The 18,918-nt window shown below is 43.5% G+C and overlaps 1 protein-coding gene across 1 annotated transcript in view; it reads right to left on the bottom strand.

The window, feature by feature from the left end:
• The window catches only part of LOC101169660 (stromelysin-3), a 67,073-nt gene extending 48,959 nt beyond the window's left edge, over positions 1–18,114 (bottom strand). The window contains exon 1 of the mRNA XM_023958915.1: positions 17,749–18,114. Coding sequence (XP_023814683.1) covers positions 17,749–17,919 — 171 coding nt within the window. The 5' untranslated portion in view covers positions 17,920–18,114. The remainder of the gene's footprint in view (positions 1–17,748) is intronic.
• Between the last annotated feature and the right edge of the window lie 804 nt (positions 18,115–18,918).

Here is an 18,918-nt window from a genome sequence, read left to right as displayed (position 1 = left end):
GAGATTTAGGTCATAGAAGGCCACTCTAGAACAGTCCAACGTTTTCCTCTTAGTCATTCTTTGGTAATTTTAGCTGTGTGGTGTGGGTCATTGTCCTGTTCGAAGACCATGATCTGCGACTGAGAAAAAAAGCTTTCAGACACAGACCAGTGCTGTTGGCTCTAGAATCCCTTTATTTCATTGTTCCCTGCACTAATTCATGACCCCCTGAGCCAGATGCAGCTAAGCAGCCCAGAACATAACACAGCCTCCTCCGTGTTTCACAGCAAAGACACTGTTCTTTTCTTAATATTCTTCTTTTTTTATTGGTTTTGAAAGCAACAGTTTGAGCCCCGCACAAAAGAAATATCCAGCCCATCAGCTCAAATTCTTAGCCCTAAAAGGGAGTGTGTTAGAAATTCAGTTATTGGTTAAGAGGCCATTCATTTACAGTATGAACCGGCAACAATCCTCTGACGTATATAATAACTAAGCCTAAATTAGATGCCTGTGAACAAGGCTGAGTGGCTAAACTCGCTCCTTAGACACTTGATTTCAAACACGAAACACATCCCAGGGACAAAGAATATCGTAGCGGCCACCCTCAGCAGTTTGCTAAAACAGTTGGTCAGAGACTCATAACTGAACAGTATGAACTACTCGCTGATGCTAAGAACACCCCTGACAGTATTTAAGACACCTTCAGATTAAAAGTCCGATGTCAGAAAGTTAAAAGATCAAAGCACAGAGGTACAACTCTTCAGTCTAGTCTGGCCCTAAGTTGCTGTGATGCGCATGTGAGTGCGCTGCTGAATGTTCCTAGTCGATGGGAAGCTGCTGCTGAGACAAGAGCTGTCTAATTTATTCAAGCAGTGCAGGATTTGTCGCCACCAGGACAAGACTTACTTCCAATGTTCACGCTGGCAGAGCTGCAGCAGAGTCAGGAAAAGGATGTTGCCATTTCAGCGCTTGTGCCATTTGCCAGATGCAAAAAAAGTCCATCTAGACGTGAAAGAGCAAAGTTTGATTTAACAGCTATGGTGCTGCCAAAGCAGTTTGAGAGACGTAAGTTACACTTTGTTCTTCCCGAAAGTTTGAAGGAGAAAACTCTGTGGACATTGCAGGACACCAGGGACAGGCAAGAACAATACCTGCCAGTCCTTACTGGCAGTCCCTTAACTAACGGCTGGGTAGCTCGGTTGGTAAGGTGGAAAGCTACCATGCAGGAAACCAGGGTTTGATTCCTGGAGGGGAATGAGCAATGGTACTGGGGGCAATTACCATATCAATGGCGAGCAATTAACATCACCCAGGCAAGACCCTTAACGCTACCGCCTCCCGGCTGCAGCTCACCTCTACCCAAGGGGATGGGTCAAATGCGGAGAAAGAATTTCCCTTTGTGGGATAAATAAAGTGTAAAAAATAAATAAATAAAAACTAACATTTGGGGTAATGAGCCCAAACCCTTTAAGAACTGAGTTGCGCCTTTTCCTGGTTCCTCATTCTTCTTGTCAACCACTTGGACAACGTTCACCACTTGGACAGCATAACCACCACTTATACCTGTTCTGGATTCCATCACTGTCCTTTACATTACAAGACTGTTCTTTCTTCATCAGGCAGCTTACTCCTCCTTCCAAACTGGTTTCCTGAGCAGTTTGACCCCCACTGGCAGAAGAATAAATGAAGCTAATTCAGCTTTTCTGCAGCCAGAGCACCTTCTGCGTTCTTATCCCAGTTTACAAGCTAATCCAGGTTTTTGTTTTCTGGAGCTGCTGGGTGGCTGCAAACAGAACCAGACTGAGCTCAGCAAAAGTCCCATATGCTGACTCTTGTCTGCAGGACGCACCTTTCTGCTTGACAATTACAGGCTTCCAGGTAAACATGGAGATGAAGAAGTATGGAGTAAGGTAACTGCCAAAATGAAATGCATGAACAAAGTTGTGCACAAATTAACCCTTTGCACACACAAAAATATGAGTAAAACATTTTGTTTTACGCTTTAAATTCGGTTATAAAAAAAGTAGTCTTTGCGTTCAATACGAACATTCCTCTGTTACATAACTGTCAAAAATACATCATAGGGTTTCAGGCAAATATCTATTTGCAAAACATCAATTGAACTAAGTGTGCATCCATAATGAGGCTCATTTGAACCAAAATAGTATAGAACTGAACTTTATTGACGCCAGAGAGGAAATTAATTTGTTAGCAAAACTCTGTTGAAATAAACAGAAGAAACAGGCGTTCTCCATTGCTTTTCCAGCGGTGTTTAGTTGTTGCTAAGTGACAACAGCTGATCTCGTAAACCATGTGTGTCAAAGGTTGGTGGGCTGCGTCCGGCCCGCTGAGTTCTTCTATTCGGCCCGCCAGATTGTTTTATATTGTTGATATTATATTTTACAATGGTAATACATTTTAGTAACATCAGATTAAGGAGGCTCACACATCAGTTATCATGAACTCTGGCTTTAATTTTGGACCAAACAACATTAAACATCATAAGGGGGTGGGTCATCATCCTCTCTCCTCTTCGCTAGTCTGTCTGACATCACTACATCTCCCATGAGGCATTGGGTTAAAGTGACAGCGCCTCAGCGCATAATGAGTCTACCTTTGACGTCTTGAAACAACAACGAACACATCAGACAGTTTTTAAATCTTCTAAATAACCTTTTATTTCATCTTTTAGAAAAAAACAGTTGCAACTTTCAGCTTTTTCTGCCACAACTATCAAAAAAATGCATGTGAGATTGTGGAAGGACTGTAGATCAATACAGACTATGAGTTTCTCCTTTTTAAAAATATTTTTTTTGCTGGTGTGCCGCGGGATTTTTGTCAAGGTTAAAGTTCACCGTGGCTCAACAAAGGTTGAAAACACTGATCTAGACCCACTAGACAGAGCTCTGAACCTTTTTTCTTCAATGATTTGTGATCTTCACTGGTGTCCATGGATTACATGAAATCTTTCCACCTTTATCCACCTTTCTCATGGTAGGGGGAACACGTCAATGGAAGGGAGGGGGGGGTCATCTAAGATAGCACAAGGGTTACTGTGCTTTGTTTGTGTAAAGGCGCTTTGTAAATAAAGGTGATCAGAAAACATTTAATCAGTTCATTTTTCATCTAAAGGACCTGAACCATCGACTCTATATAGGACTGGACTGAGTGGCCCCTCCCCCCTGGCGTTCCAAACAGGAAGAAAGAAACAAAGAAATAAACAGCTGTTACTCCGTTATTCTATTGGTCAGAACAAACATTCTTGATACCTCTTTTTAACCTCTATAATCCTCTTTTTCTTATGAACCTGTGAAAGGCTGATATGTAATTAGCATGATTACTCTCACCTGTGTGACTGCCTTTTTCTGCAGGCTCTCCCCAGAGACCCTCTGCTCTTAAAATGGAACGTGATCTGATTCCAGCTCATCTTTAATCCCTATCAAAAATGGTCAGAATGCAGACCAGCTACCCTGATAGAAATCCAGCAAACTTTATAAAGATTTCAGTTTGGGAGTGGCTGTGGCATTTTTACGGACCACCACACATAGGAAATGTAGCCACAAGGGGTCCCAAGCCCGGATAAATACAGAGGGTTGTGTCTGGAACGGCATCCAACATAAAATCTTTGCCAAACCAAATATGCAAATCAGACCTATGACCTCCACACTGGAACGATCAAGGCCCTGGTTAGCAAAGACCGCCATCGGTGCTGTCCACCGACCGGGTGACCGTGGAACTATGACAGGAAAAGGTAGAGAGTTGGTTGACATGATGCAGAGGAGGAAGGTAGACACACTGTGTGTCCAGGAGACCAGGTGGAACGGTAGCACGGCTAGAAGCTGAGGAGCAGCGTTCAAGTTGTTCTATCATGGTGGAGATGGGAGGAGAAAAGGAGGAGGAGTTATCCTGAAGGAGGAGTTTATTAGGAGTGATGTGGAGGTAAAAAGAGGGATGAGTCTGAAGATAGAAATGGAAGGTGAGATGTTTAATGTTGTTAGTGGGTACGCCCCAAAAGTAGGAGCTGGAGGAGAAATTCTGGCAGGAACATAGGATGACCTATAAGAGTGGAGGTAGAAGTACACAGACAGACTACATCTTGTGTAGACGGTGTAATCTGAAGGAGACCAGTGACTGCAAAGTAGTGGTAGGTGACAGAGAAAAAATGATGGTAGTGTGTAGGATGACTCTGATGATGAAGAAGATGAAGAAAGAAAGGGCGAAGGCAGAGAAGAGGACAAACTGGTGGAAGCTGAAAAAGGAAGAATGTTGCAGGACTTTTAAGAAGCAGCTAGAACAGGCTGTGGGTGGTCAGGAGGTACTGGATGACTACAGCTAACGTGATCAGGGAGACAGACAGGAGTGTACTTGGTGTGTCATCAGGAAAGAAAGTTCATAAGGAGACTTGGTGGTGGAATGAGGAGCTGCAGGAGTTTAGACAGAGTAAGTAAAAGGCTGGCTAGGAAAAAGGGAGACACTGAAAGGACTGAGGAGAGTAGTCAGGAGTACAGGGAGATGCAGCATGGAACAAATTAAGGGGAGCATGGAAGAGGATGAAGAGTGGAAAGGCACTTGGTCCTGTGGAGGTCTGGAAGTGTCTGGGAGAGATGGCAGTGGAGTTTCTAACTGGGTTGTTCAACAGCATCTTAGGTGGTGAGAAGATTCCTGAGGAACGGAGGACAAGTGTGATGGTGTCCATCATCAAGAACAAGGAGATGTGCAGATTTGTCTACCCGCATGTCCTTGAAGATCGATTCGTGATCGACGTAATGAGCACCCCTGGCCTAACCCAATAAAAAACTGCAGTCATGAAAATATTTTCACCTAAGAAGTTGTAATGATTGGGCTCATCATGCATCACAATAATCGAAATAAATAAAATATCATTTTGGTTATTATTTCAAGGCCTTGTTGGTCCATCCTCTCTGTAATCTTTACCTCTTCTACAGATGTTTTATGAGCCTGTGAGGCTGACTTTCCTCCCTGTTCAGGACAGAAAAGAAAAAGTGCCTGCAGGCGAATGACTTAGTACTTTCTGCTGAGAGTGCTAAAAAGGCAAGGGCGTGGCATGAAAGCTGGCTTTCTTCATGCCAGGAACAGTCTGTTATGGTGCGATGGTGGTCGGGGCTCTACAAGTGCGGACACATCACGATTGTGTTACAGTGATGACTCGATGTGTGGTGCAGGAGGTCTGTGAGCAGAGAGCAAACATGTTGGTGCAAGCCTACCTGAGAGACGACACCCCCTGCTTGTGCTTCACCCTGGCATGACAAAGACTTGGAGGAACAGTGCGTCTCCCTGGAGTATTAATATCCTACGTGCAGATATTGTAAAAAGCAAAAACTATTCTGCCTTTTTCCAGGGCCAAAGCACTTTGCAATCACTCTACACACTTTTCACACTTTGACACCCGTCAAGGTGGACCACTCCACCTCTGCTCCACAGCCACCCTCACTCCGGGTTTACACCGGCTCGTCTGCGGTGCATCTCCGTTATGTTACAAGGGGAGTCCATCTCACAACCATTGATTAGTTGTCTCCATTGTGCCTGATGGAGGGACAAAATGTGGCAGGAGAAGAGGTAGCAGCTAAAGAGACGACCGTGGTCTTCAGCGGATCATCAAAAAGATTCCAGAACCTGCAGACCTCCAGGAAGACTGGAACCAGGAGGAGGAACAGCTTCAAGAACCACATTCAGGAGACGGGCTACAACTGTCGGGTTCCTCGGGTCAAACCACTTCTGAGCCCGGACCAACGGAGGAAACGTCTCAACTGGACCAAAGTGAAGGACTGGACTGTTGGCCAGAGGTCCAAGGTCCTGGTTCTGATGAAAGGACAGTCTTTCATTTGGGAATCAAGGGTTTGGAGGAATACTGGTGAGGAGCAGAACCCGAGCTGCTGGAGGTCCAGAGTGAAATCTCCACAGTCAGTCAGGATCTGGACTGAAATGTCCAGCTGGTGTTGGTAAACTCTGCTGTCTTCAGTCCAGAATCACTGCAGCGGTCCAGCAGAATGTTCTGGAGGACTTCAGGATTCCTTCTGCTGAGGATCTGGATGGAGATCCAGATTTCATCTTCCAGCAGGACCTGGACCCTGTCCGTACTACTTTAAATACTTTAGTTTTATTGATCTGATCAAAATCTCACTTAACCCTTGTGCTATCCCAGGCACTTTAACGTTGGGAGTTGGGTCATCTAGACCCACTAGACAGTGCTCTGAACCTTTTTTCTTCAATGATTTGTGATCTTCACTGGTGTCCATGGATTACATGAAATCTTTCCACCTTTATCCACCTTTGTCATGGTAGGGAGAACACCTCAATGGAAGGGGGGGGGGGGGGGGGGGGTCATCTAAGATAGCACAAGGGTTAAATGATGATTTCTTATTGAAACATATTACATTCAATAAAAAAAACAGGGTTATCTTCAATCTATTTTTTTCTGATTTTTGTTTAATATTTTTAGGAACTACAAAAGCTGTCATGCTAGTGTGAACGTCTCACCTGTGGATTTCTCCGCAAATACTATGTGTGAAATGACAATAAACCAAATCTTGAAATCTTGAATCTTAAATCAATAATCTGAAAATTATCACAAGAACTCTTTACAGTATAGTTCAAATAAAATTAAAGAAATCACTAATTATCATTCCTCTCTTTCTTAGAGTGAACCAGCGTGTTCGAGTAATGCAAGTTGATTAAAGCGAAATTCAGAAAAAATTATAGCAGAGTTGACTAAGTTAACCACACCCACAAGGTGAGCATGCATTAAGAAACAGTTCAGAGTGGTCAATATTTAATATCTCTCAAAGATGTATTTCTGTGATATTAGTGGATAAAGTAGGAAGAACAGGTGGTGATGTGCTGAAGAGCACATAACTAAACAGATCATGTCTGTGACACGGACATTCTGGTTTTTCTACTTTGTATTGTAGCTCAACTTATAGTTTTCATGAGCAGAGGAGGTTGGAGTTCTTTCCTTTAAAAAGATATTTAAAAATATTACAATCAAAAACAGAAGAAAAATTAGAAAAAAGAGCACACTTTTTTTATTGAATGCAATATGCTTCCATCATTTCTCCACAGTATTCAAGTTTTTTGAAATTCTGTTTTTGTGGGTTTTATGAGCTTGAACTCCTATTTATCTAAAAAAACAAAACAAATAAATACTTAAAATAATTTAAAGCATAGGACCTATGTTCTATAAAAGTTAGGATTTACAGAAATACACTTTTTTATGATATTCAAGTTTTTTGGAAAAGGTCTGTAAAGTTTACACTCAGAGACCACTTTCTGCTGCAGATTTGTCTGCTGAACATCCATGATGCCGATCTCCCGTTCCACCACATCCCAAAGGTTCTCTGCTGGGTTCTGGTGACTGTGGAGGCCGTTTGAGTCCAGAGAACTAATTGTCATGTTCTAGAAACCAGTCTGAGATGATTCCAGCTTGATGACATGGAGCCTTATCCTGCTGGAAGTAGCATCAGGAGATGGTCCACTGTGTTCAGAAAGGGATGGACATGGTCAGCATCAATACTCAGGTAGACTGTGGTGTTGGAACCATGCTCAACTGGGACTAAGGGGACCAAAGTGTGCCAAGATAATATCCCCCACACCATAACCACCACCACCAGCCTGAACCGTTGATACAAGGCAGGATGGATCCATGCTTCCATGTTGTTGAGGCCAAATTCTGACCCTACCATCTGAATGTGGCAGCAGAAATGGAGACTCATCAGACCAGACAACGTTTTTCCATCTTCTATGGTCCAGTTTTGGTGAGTCTGTGTGAATTGTAGCCTCAGTTTCCTGTTCTTAGCTGACAGCAGTGGTACCCGGTGTGGTCTTCTGCTGCTGTCGTCCATCTGCCTCCAGGTTGGACGTGTTGTTCTTTCAGAGATGCTCTTCTGCAGACCTCGGTTGGAACCAGTGGTTCTTTGAGGTCCTGTTGTCTTTCTATCAGCTGGAACCAGTCTGACCTCTGACATCAACAAGACATTTCTGACCACAGAACTGCTGCTCACTGGATATTTTCTCTTTTTGGACCATTCTCTGTAAACCCTAGAGATGGTTGTGGGTGAAAATCTCAGTAGATCAGCAGTTTCTGAAATCCTCAGACCAGCCCGTCTGGAACCAACAACTGTGGTTCAAAGTCACTTCAATCACCTTATATTCCCCGTTCTGATGGTCGGCTTGAACTGCAGCAGATCATCTGGACCATGACTACATGCCTTAATGCCTAACCCAAAAGCACCAGTCTGAGTGAATGGCAGCCATTACAGAAGCTGGTTTAGGGAACCAGAGAAAGCCGAAAACCATTTACTCTATATTCAAACTTTTAAAGGAAGACTTAATGAAAGTCCAAAAGAACCAAACAGACCATGCCAAGGTATATAGTCCTGGTCACAGCAAAGACCAGAACATGTGTGTTTCCAAGAGACCATAGAGAAAACCCCTAAAAGAGGTCAAAACTTCAGAAAACCAGAGGACAAGTAAACTGTCAGCAACTCTGTTTGTGGCAAGAAAATCTTAAAGTGAAGGAAGTTCAAAAACCACGAGCCACAAATATCTGGAAAGGAGTTTGTACTCCTTTATTTACCAGACGGCCTGGAATGAGGTTGGGGGTGTAATGCTTCTGGTCAGTTTTTGACCCAAGACTAGTTTCTGATGCAGCGATGACACTTTTCAACAAGGAACAGCCTTGTGTCATCTGCAGTGTTTTTCAGGGCACACGTGCTCTGTTTGGACCGGCCCTTTTAGGCGTCGGGATAAACTAATGAAGAAGGCTTAATATCTCCTACAGCATGGTGAAAAATCTCTACACTGTAAGAGACTTTGTCGGGAGGGCAACAACAATCCCAATGCCATGTTAAAACATGGAGGGGAAAAGAGCTTTTTAATGCCAAAATAGGAATCAGTCAGTGATGTGAATCTGAACTCACAGCGGAGCGCTCCACATGGATGGTCTGTCTTAACATTTTAGAATTCCAAATATCAGGCAGGAACTGTGTCTTTTACGCAAACCTTTGGTCTCAAGTTAGGATCAATCCCTAGAAGTACACTCTTGAGTGGAACACCAAAGCAGGGTTAATCACTGCCAGCCTCCCAGCCCCCCAGCAGTGAAGCTTTCCCACATTGTTAGAAAAATATTCAGTTGGGGGTGCAGCTTTGAGATTTATTGGTCACTCACTCTTACCCAGCTGTGACCCAATTCTGCTTGATGGGAAATCAGGCCCGCTTTTGTATCAGCTATGCACTGGCCCAACCACAGCACCAGAATAATCAGACAAAACAGGCAGGAAAAAAACGGGGGAAAGGGTTTTATTGACAAAAGCTGTATCTAAACACTCAGCTGCTGCCCCTTTCTGTGGATCTTTGGCCAACCAAAGAGCAGATTCTCTGCAGAAGAGAACAGTGACGTTGACATCAGCGCCTCTACCAGCTGTTTGTTCTTTAACTGTTCAACAAGCTGAAACAGGCTCAAACATCTCTGCTCTATAATTTTCTTTGGAAAATTTCAGAGGCATGGAAAACAATCCAGCAGTTTGACAATAAGATAAAAGCCAGAGTTAAGAACAGAAATTCCACAACTTCTGAGTTTTATCTCGTGACGCCTGATGGGATTTGATTAAAGAAAAGAAACCTGTTGACATTCCCTCACTCCGGTTTAGAGTTAGACACAAGGTCTTCTTCTCCAAACTCTGGTATAAGAATAAATCATTTTTTCCTAGCTGACATTATACTATATACTTGTACTGAGAATAAAATAGGTTTTCTGTGTTGTATGAAGACATGCCTCTGACTCACTCACAGAAAGAATAAAGGCTCTGGGCAACAGAAGTTTAATTATGTAAATGTCAGAGACTGAGAAGCTACCTCAGCCAGCTTTGCATGAAAATATTGCAGTGTATTCAACTTGCAACTTTCTTTGCCACAAGGAGCTCAAATAGTGATCAGTAAGTGTGCCCGATTATGAGGATGTTGGAGAGAGTGCATGTCCATGGAGCCTTCACTGATGCCAAAGAATGTGCACCTCCATTAGGGTCTGAAATTCACCTATTCACCTTTCTAGCATATTTTGGCAAGTGTGTGTGTCAAGGAGGGTCCCTAATGGATGCTGAAAAAGTGTGCAGGCCCATGAGGACCCCTAACATCCCTAGTGGATGTCAAAAAGTGGAAACATTTACCATGTGAGCTGGAAAGGGTCATGAAGGAAGTTTTAAAGCTACGTGGGATCATGAGGGCCACTGAGGCATGTTTTTAAAAAAGGGTCATCAACCAACTCAGAGCATTTAAGACGGATGGTCCAAATGTCTGGATGCGTTCATGACAGCCTCTAACATTCCTTGGAGCAAAAAACAGTTTGCTGATCACTAATTCTCGAGTGATCCCAATTTAAAAGACAAGAAAGGATGGACATGGACATCTGCTAGCGTAACAGTCTCTCCAGGATCTTGGGGATTGCTTTGGCACAAAAAGAATGATGTTTTCTTAAAAGCTGCAATAAAAGATGTGATCATTTTTCTTCATTCCTTTCATCTATAGGCTGTATAATTGTTAAAGTTTATGGGGGGGGGGGGGGGGGGGGCCACTGCCAAGTAGCCCCCCCCCCCCCCCCCAAGGCGCATCGTAGGCTAAACCCCCCACCCCCTCACCCTAATTTGAGGTTATATGAGGAAGGGGGTAAGTTGGGGACAGCTGGTAGACTGTCCCCCGGTGGTCAAACAGCTGTCCCCCAGCCCCCCCCCCCAGCATAGGGGCCAGGTCCACCCAGCCCAGGGGCCCCATCCCCGGAGGCGCCGACACCCCAGGCCCAGCACCACCCACCCCACACAGAGAGAGAGGAGCCAGAAAGCCCCCCCCCCAAAAAAAAAACGCCGGCCCTAGAAGAGCTCTGGTCAGGCCTCGATGGGACCGAGGCAGCCAACCGGCCGGGGCAACCTAAAGTTTTCTTTAAACCCGGTAATTTTACACACGCCTGCAAACTTTGGACACGACCCCCAGCCATTCTCTGCATTTGTTTCTGAAAAGTTCTTCACAGTTGCCAGATTCTCCAACACAAATGTTAAAAAGGGAAAAAATTAAGCTGGACCTTCTAAAGGATTTTGGTTAACTGTTAATCAGACTGTTCCATGTTTGCTGTTTTAGTTATTGTGACAGTTACAATAACAAAAGCCCAAATGAACCATGGGAAAAAGCCCATACCAAACAGACTCAGACTCTTTGTTATTTGATGTATTCTTTACACAGCGTAACACCAGAACCTGCAGAACACTGGCTACACCACTAAACAGAATCTTTAGCAGTGATTCTTGTTGTAACTGATCAGCCATGTTGGCACAAGGAAGAAGGGACGTAAACTATGTCTGATGGGTTTACACTGCTGACATATCACAGGGGTCAAACTTCAGCTGTTCAGAGCCAGTTTGGGGCATATTTTACAACTAATCTGCCACTGAAACTCCTTTTTGGCTAAACACACCTTATCCAGGTAATCAGCAGCAGGTCAGGCTGGGTTTCTGAAAAACCAGTAGGATGCTGGCCCTCGAGGCCTGGAGTCTGACATCCCCAACGTAAACGATTGAGCCTCTAAAGTTGTTTGGCAAGGATAGACTGACGGGTTGAACGAGAGCAAATGCCCCTACTGTGGCAAAACTGCTGTGATTGTACAAGGCTGCAGTGGTAAGATTAGTCAGGGCCCAACGGGGTCAGTGGCGGTTCCGGATGATGTCAGAATGTGCCCTCAGTGTAGTAAATACGCATGTGCAGTGACGCATGTATGAACTATAGGATATTTGATTGGCCAATCTGCATGTGTACTTCATGGTGAGGATGATTATTCACTGATGGATTTAAAAAAATATATAATCTTATTTTTTTGCTTATTATCTATGATGGCCGACAGTTTACCCACCTGTCCTTTGGTCATTTTACCTTTAAAAAGTACTGTTACAGTTACTTTGCCCAAAAAGTAACTGAGTTAGTAACTCAGTTAATGCATCTTAAAAGTAATTAGTTACTCGGCAAAGTAACTACTATGGTTACTTTGTCAATAAAAATACGGCAATAAATTTAAATTTAAACATAAAGCATTTAAATGCCACGATTTAATGAAAATGACACTTCTAGCCGTTATAGTTCTATGCCATTTTGTTGTTTAGTTACAACAGAGAAAGAGAGGATTGAAGTGTAGAAATGCACATATTTATTTAACAGAATTATCACAGAAAAACAATGGAACAAGCAATGTATAAATATCAATATTGAGCTACTTTCACATTAACTGAATGTAAAGTTTTTGTTTTAGTAAAGTTTCAATATGGAAATGCAAAACCATCAAGAAGAAGAATTAGCAATAATGAAGGAACGACATCTCTGCAGCACTTAATACACTTCTATTGCTCCTTAACCTGAACTTTAACGTAGTTATTCAGAATGATCATGCTACAAAACTACAGCAAGAAGATACAAATATAAACAATAGTAACTTCATATGAAGAGAAAAACAAGCTTTTAGCTGCGTGTTCATTTTTCTGTCCTCGTCATCCAAGTACTTCATAAAAGCACGGGGGGCTGCTCTGATGGATCTTTGAATGACTGAATTCAAATGGTCAGACAGCAAGAACATTTCCACAACATACTTTACCACAATTCCTGGTATGAGTGGCGCCACCATTTATACCAAGTAACGGTGTTGCTGTGGGGGTGAAAACAATTCGATTTCTCCATTCCTTAAATTCTAACGGCATTAGTGACAAAGTTACACTTAAACACTGTTACTTCCATCACTAGCAATGAGCTTTGGTCTTTGGTCCTCAGGAGTCGACAGACTCTGCAGAGTCCCAATGGCGTGACCAATTTATGATACTGATTCTCAAAGGGTTTTAGGTGTGTGTGCGTGTTTAGGTCCAGTGTGTATGGTTGGGGTTGTGCTGAAACTGCTGAGGGACATTAATGCATGTTAAACCTGAGGCTGCATCCGGGCCCCCAGCACGTTCATGAGGGCCCTAAGCAGTATCAGAAGGTGTGTGGTTTTACAAGTCCTCTGATGTTTGCTCAAAAGTGTGGAAGTCCACGAGGCCCCAACGCACAACAGAAATGCCAACCGCCTTTCAAGGCAGACACTTAAACTCCCTTTTTTCTACTTTTTGAAAGAATCAGATTTCCAAGCAGACGACGTTACTGCTGAGAAACAACCATGAAAATGATGACAATCATTTCTTCTCAGCTTAACAACAGACACAGGTCACGTGCACATAATCAACGGTTATGTGGTTGAAGTTCAAACCACACCAAGAAATGCCTCGATGAAAAACATGAAAAGTCAAAACAACACTTAAAAGCAAAGCAAATAATTAAAAAAACATCCGTTTTTAAAAATCAAAACATAACTCCAGAAACCAAATACAATTCCAAAAAAATGAAACTAAATAAAAAGGAATTTTTTTGGAAAACAAAAGTAATTTCCAGAAATCAAAATGAAATGATAAAAACTAAAAGCAATACAGATACGGAAACGGAAAAGGTAGATATTATGAGACACTGCTGACTGGATGATGATGTTTGTTTTTGACGTTTGAGTTTTTTCAAATGCGTCTTAAATGTCTACATACTAATAAAACTTTTAAGTCTATCCAGAATTGAGGACATTTGGGTTAAAAATTCATGCAAAGTGGCAAAACTTTCATTTTTCTGATTCTCTGCTGTATTTTCCTCAAAAATAGATTCCCTCCCCAACTCCATAACTACTGAAAATCTACATCGTGCGGGACACCAGCGATATACTGCCCTGGATTTTAAAAGCAATTTGGACACCATGCTCACTACTCTTCTTCTTTTTAAATGGCAAATGTGACATCATCGACGTCACATAAACAATACGATGACTAGTCATGAATCCACTGTGTTCAGAGGATGAAAACATAGATGTTTTAAAAAAAAGATACATTTAGATAATTGTTCAAAGGCAATGCATTGTGGTCTATATTCGCCAATTAGTGAGCATCGATGCACACTGGTTTTTTTGCACAGACTTCTGGGAGATTTCTAGGACACTGGATTTTTGAATTGTAGATTCGGACAGCAATACAAAAAGGCAAACGCCCTATATACTGCACTATGTAGCGAGCCGGCAGTTAGTCGGACCTGTTCCCGGTGCATGCTGGACTCAGCAGTTCAGTCTTCATGGACAGAATTTCTAGGGGCAGCCAGGGACCGGAGGGGTCTGGTTTAGGGATCACTGGATTTCCTCTCTGCTCCTGGCAGACGATGTTGTCCTGTTGGCTTCATCAAGCCGGGACCTCCAGCGTGCATTGGGGAAGTTTTGGGCGAGTGTGAAGCGGCTGGGATGAGGGTCAGCACCGCTAAATCTGAGGCCATGGTTCTTGACCGGAGAAAGGTAGTTTGCCATCTCTGGGTGGGTGGAGAGCTCCTGCCCCAGGTGGAGGAGTTTAAATATCTTAGGTTCTTGTTCACGGGTGAGGGAAGATGAGAGCGTGAGATCGACAGGTGGATTGGTGCGGCTGAAATGAGCTTCCTGCCTATCTCGCTTCCTTGCGAGATAGGGGGAAGAGCACGGTCCCCATGGAGAGCTCGAAGTAGAGCTGCAGCTCTTCCACATCGAGAGGAATCAGTTGAGGTGGCTCTAGGAATCTAGTCCTGATGGGGGAGGTGTTCCAGGCATCTCCCACTGGGTGGAGGCCCCGGGGAACATCTAGGACATGGTGAAACTTGGTTGGCATGGGAACGCCTCTGGGTCCCCCCAGAGGAGGAAGTGGTTGGTGAGATGTAAGTCTGGACATCTTTGCTTAGACTGCTGCCCCCACGACCCGGTCCCGGATGAGTAGAAGAAGATGGATGGATGTAGTGAGTCATGAAGGAATTCTGACGTAACCAAACTGTCTGGTTTTCAGTTCTACATCTACAGATCATTTGTTTTATCCCCTTTTTGTTTCTCCACAGTTTTTATCCTGTTTACGTTTTTCTTTAATTGAATGTCTTTGTTTCTACCAAAAAGACCCATTGTCCTGCATTTTGGCTCCTACATCTGGATCCAGTGTGACTCTGGTTTAGGGTTGTGCCGATGGACGATACCATCATCCATCGTGATGGTTGACTGACATCCCGATGGAGAGACACCATCGTGATGCCACGCCCCCGCAAAGGTGCGAGTCGACCCTATAAGCCGCGGTTACATGTGCAAAATATCTTGATGGGATCAATGGTCGGATTAGAATCCAACCGTGTAGATGGGCCCAGAAAAACTTTTTCAGATTATAAAAAACATTCACATGGGTCACACTTTCGGTCGGAATAAATTCTTCGCACATGCGCAGTAGTGTTTTTAAAAACCGGAAGCGAAACTTAGTTCCGCCGAGCGGCAACATACATAGATACGTCAGCTCGGTATTATACAAGATGATCTCCTAAACGTGCTTTTATTAATGTTACGGTTATTATGAAGCGTCTGTTCGCGCATCATTTTAATCCGTGTGGTCAGTGCTTTTTCTGTTGAAAAACGGAGCCGAAGGCAGGATTAGCAGTATGCTAACACGGGCTAACAACATTGGTAAATCCATGCGTGAAACGCTACAATCTGCATCCTGGCTGCACGTAAATATGTGGGAATAACATCAGCCTTTATTTTGTCGGGACACGACTGGAAACACAAATGTTTGAACGGTTTCTAAGGACTGAGCGGCCTTTCTGCTTCGAAGCTTACACACTGCGCTCCGAGCTCTGCCCCGACACACACTTTTACCGGGAGACCCGCTTCTCCTAAATTCTGGTTGCTCGTTCACGTAAAGCTGCGGGACGGATCACAGTCCTAAATCTCCCACACGTAACAAAGGTTCTAGATTTGGATTCATGGCTAAACTCACTTTTGCATCCTCTAAACACAGGAATGTGTCGTGATTTTAACACAAAAGATTATGAAACTGAACGATACAGAAAAACTGGCATTAAACATGAACAGATTCATAAAGGCTGGGAGAATATTAGAGAAAACAAACTCTTACGGCCCTGTGACAGACCGGCCACCTGTCCAGGACGTCCCCAGCCTTCCCCGTCGAGTGGGGGGGATAGGCTCCGGGAGCCCCGTGACCCCGAAAGGGACATAATGGATTTGAACATGAACGAATAAATGAATGAACTCAAGCCTCTTTAAGCAGCCAAAGGCTTGGAGGAAGAAGATTTTAAGTCCAGTTAATCGTGGGAGTCTCTGCCATTTTCTGTAAATTGGAACTGGACACACTGACTCCTCCCACCTGGCATTCCACATGTGAAGTACCTGCCTTCTTCATCTATGGAGAAATGAACAGCTGTTAATCAGTCATTCTATTGGTCAGAACTCCCATTCTGGCTTTGATACTTTAACATCTTATTGATAATCCTCATTTTTTTCATATTTGTTCTCAAGATATTCAGGTTCCAAATTGACCAATCAGAAGCCTCAGTAAAAGCATGTGGTGCCCGCTGGCCCCCACCTTGAACGTTTGATTGACAGATTCTACAGAGTCCACTTTTTAGTGAAAGCGTTGATCACAGTAGTTGCTATAGAAACATTGACTCAGACCAACTTGGACCAAACACTGTCATCTGGTTCCAACATGGCAATGAGTGTATTGTGGAAAAATGGTGACTAAATTGGCTTCATTTGGCTGGAGCCGGAGGTAAGGTGTTTTCTATGGGTGACGTCACAGCCGCTCAGTCCAGTTCTATATACAGTCTATGGTCCCTGCAAGATCCTCTTTCTACCATGCTAAATAGATTATGGTGAGAGGGTTGCTAGCATGTTGGGGCACACACGTTCCATGGGTAATAACTATTATTTGTATGAAACTCCCACGTATGAAAAAATACCAAATAAAAGAATTTTAAATGTCACTGTTTTAGTTAAGATTTAATTTAAACATTAGGGGGATAGGACAAGGGAAAATGGTATTTTAGGGGTGCTCCAGAGGTTTTCTGTATTTTTCAAAACTATTTTCAAGAATTCTTTTCTCTTAGTTTTTAGATTTGGCATCAAAATGAGTAAATTTAGTCAGAAACCCATATTTCAGTATTTTATGTGTGGATTATTTCAATTACGGTGGGTGGGATGTGAATTTCCCTCCACGTCTGGAATGACCCTTTTATGGTTTGTCTGCAGCAGATCCAGGATCGCTTCATGCCAAATAATTTCAGCTGAAATGATGGACAAACATCATCATCCACTGTTTCCTTCTTCTGTTTCATTTTTTACATTTAATTTTGATTTCTGGAAAATGTTTTTCCCCCAAAAAAGTTATATTTGTATTTATTTTCGTTTTTTTCTATTGTGTTTGGTTTCTAGAATTTTGTTTAATTTTTAGAATGTCATGTTTTTTTTATTATTATTGTTGTCATTTCAAATGTTTTTGCTCTGAGTGATCTGTTGGGGTGATTTGCACTCCAGGGCCACCGTACAGAAGCCTAGAAAACACTTTCCTAATTACAACACAGGTAGTAAATCCCCGTGCACGTCACGTGCACATCAGCTGATGTGAAGATTAAAACAGAACTGATGATGGAGATTGATGTTTGTTTCGGGACCTAAAGGTGTGTCAGAACGCCATCAAACAGAAGTTTAGAGCCAGCATTAAAAGTTCGTCCTCGTGCGCGCGCGGGCTTGATTTGGAGGAAAACCTCCAAACGATCAAAGGGAACAGGACGAACAAAGTTCTTAAACTCTGATTCCCCACATTTAAGAAGTGTCTCATCCTAAACGTCGGCGCAGACAGCGGGAAAACTCACCTGTGACGCTCTGGATCCGCTGAGCTCGCGCGCTGGAGGACACGCCACGCGGGGGAAGCTTTGCAGCGCGAGTACGCCGACGAGCAAAACGGTCTGCATCCCGAGCGCGAGCCTGGACGCCGGTTCCGGTGTGCGCTGCGGGGACATGGCGCCGCTGCCTCTGGATCGCATCCACGTCTATGTCCTCAGTACTTTTCTGTCTCCACACTATCGACGCCTCGGGTTGATAATACCACCGCGACCACGTGACCGTTAACCCCGTCACCGCCGGTACGTTTGCGCAGGGGTCCACACATCTTCTGCTGTTCTTTCCGATGAGCCGCGGGAAAACATCAGCGGTTTTCCAGCTGTATGAACCTTGTGTGACATCTGTCTTTCCACGGGAACTTCACACGTGGCTACTATATCCTTATACGGCATCATGTTCAAAGACATGGAAAAAAACAAAAGGTTTCATGACAAGCAGTTAGAGGGCATGGTGGTGCCTCAAAGTCAGAAGGGATACAAATAATGGATGGATGGATGGATGGATGGATGATGAATGGATGAATAGATGGATGGATGGAAGGATGATGAATGGATGGATGATGGATGGATGATAGATGGATGGATGGATAGATGGATGGATGGATAGATGGATGGATGGATGAATGGATGATGGATGGATGATGAATGGATGAATAGATGGATGGATGGAAGGATGATGAATGGATGGATGATGGATGGATGATAGATGGATGGATGGATAGATGGATGGATGGATGGATGGATGAATGGATGGATGGATGATGAATGGATGGATGATGATGGATGATAGATAGATGGATGGATGGATGGATGGATGAATGGATGGATGGATGAATGGATGGATGATGAATGGATGAATGGATGGAAGGATGATGAATGGATGGATGATAGATGGATGGATGGATGGATGGATGGATGATGAATGGATGGATGATGGATGGATGATACATGGATAAATAGATGGATGGATGGATGGATGATGAATGGATGAATAGATGGATGGAAGGATGATGAATGGATGGATGATGGATGGATGATAGATGGATGGATGGATGGATGGATGGATGGATGGATGATGAATGGATGGATGATAGATGGATGATAGATGGATGGATGGATGGATGAATGGATGGATGATGAATG

The sequence above is a fragment of the Oryzias latipes genome, chromosome 9 (genome assembly GCF_002234675.1).
Source record: "Oryzias latipes chromosome 9, ASM223467v1".
NCBI classification, from domain to species: Eukaryota; Metazoa; Chordata; class Actinopteri; order Beloniformes; family Adrianichthyidae; genus Oryzias; species Oryzias latipes.
The sequence above is the reverse complement of the archived record's forward strand: the minus strand, read 5'-3'. Positions and strand labels throughout refer to the sequence as shown.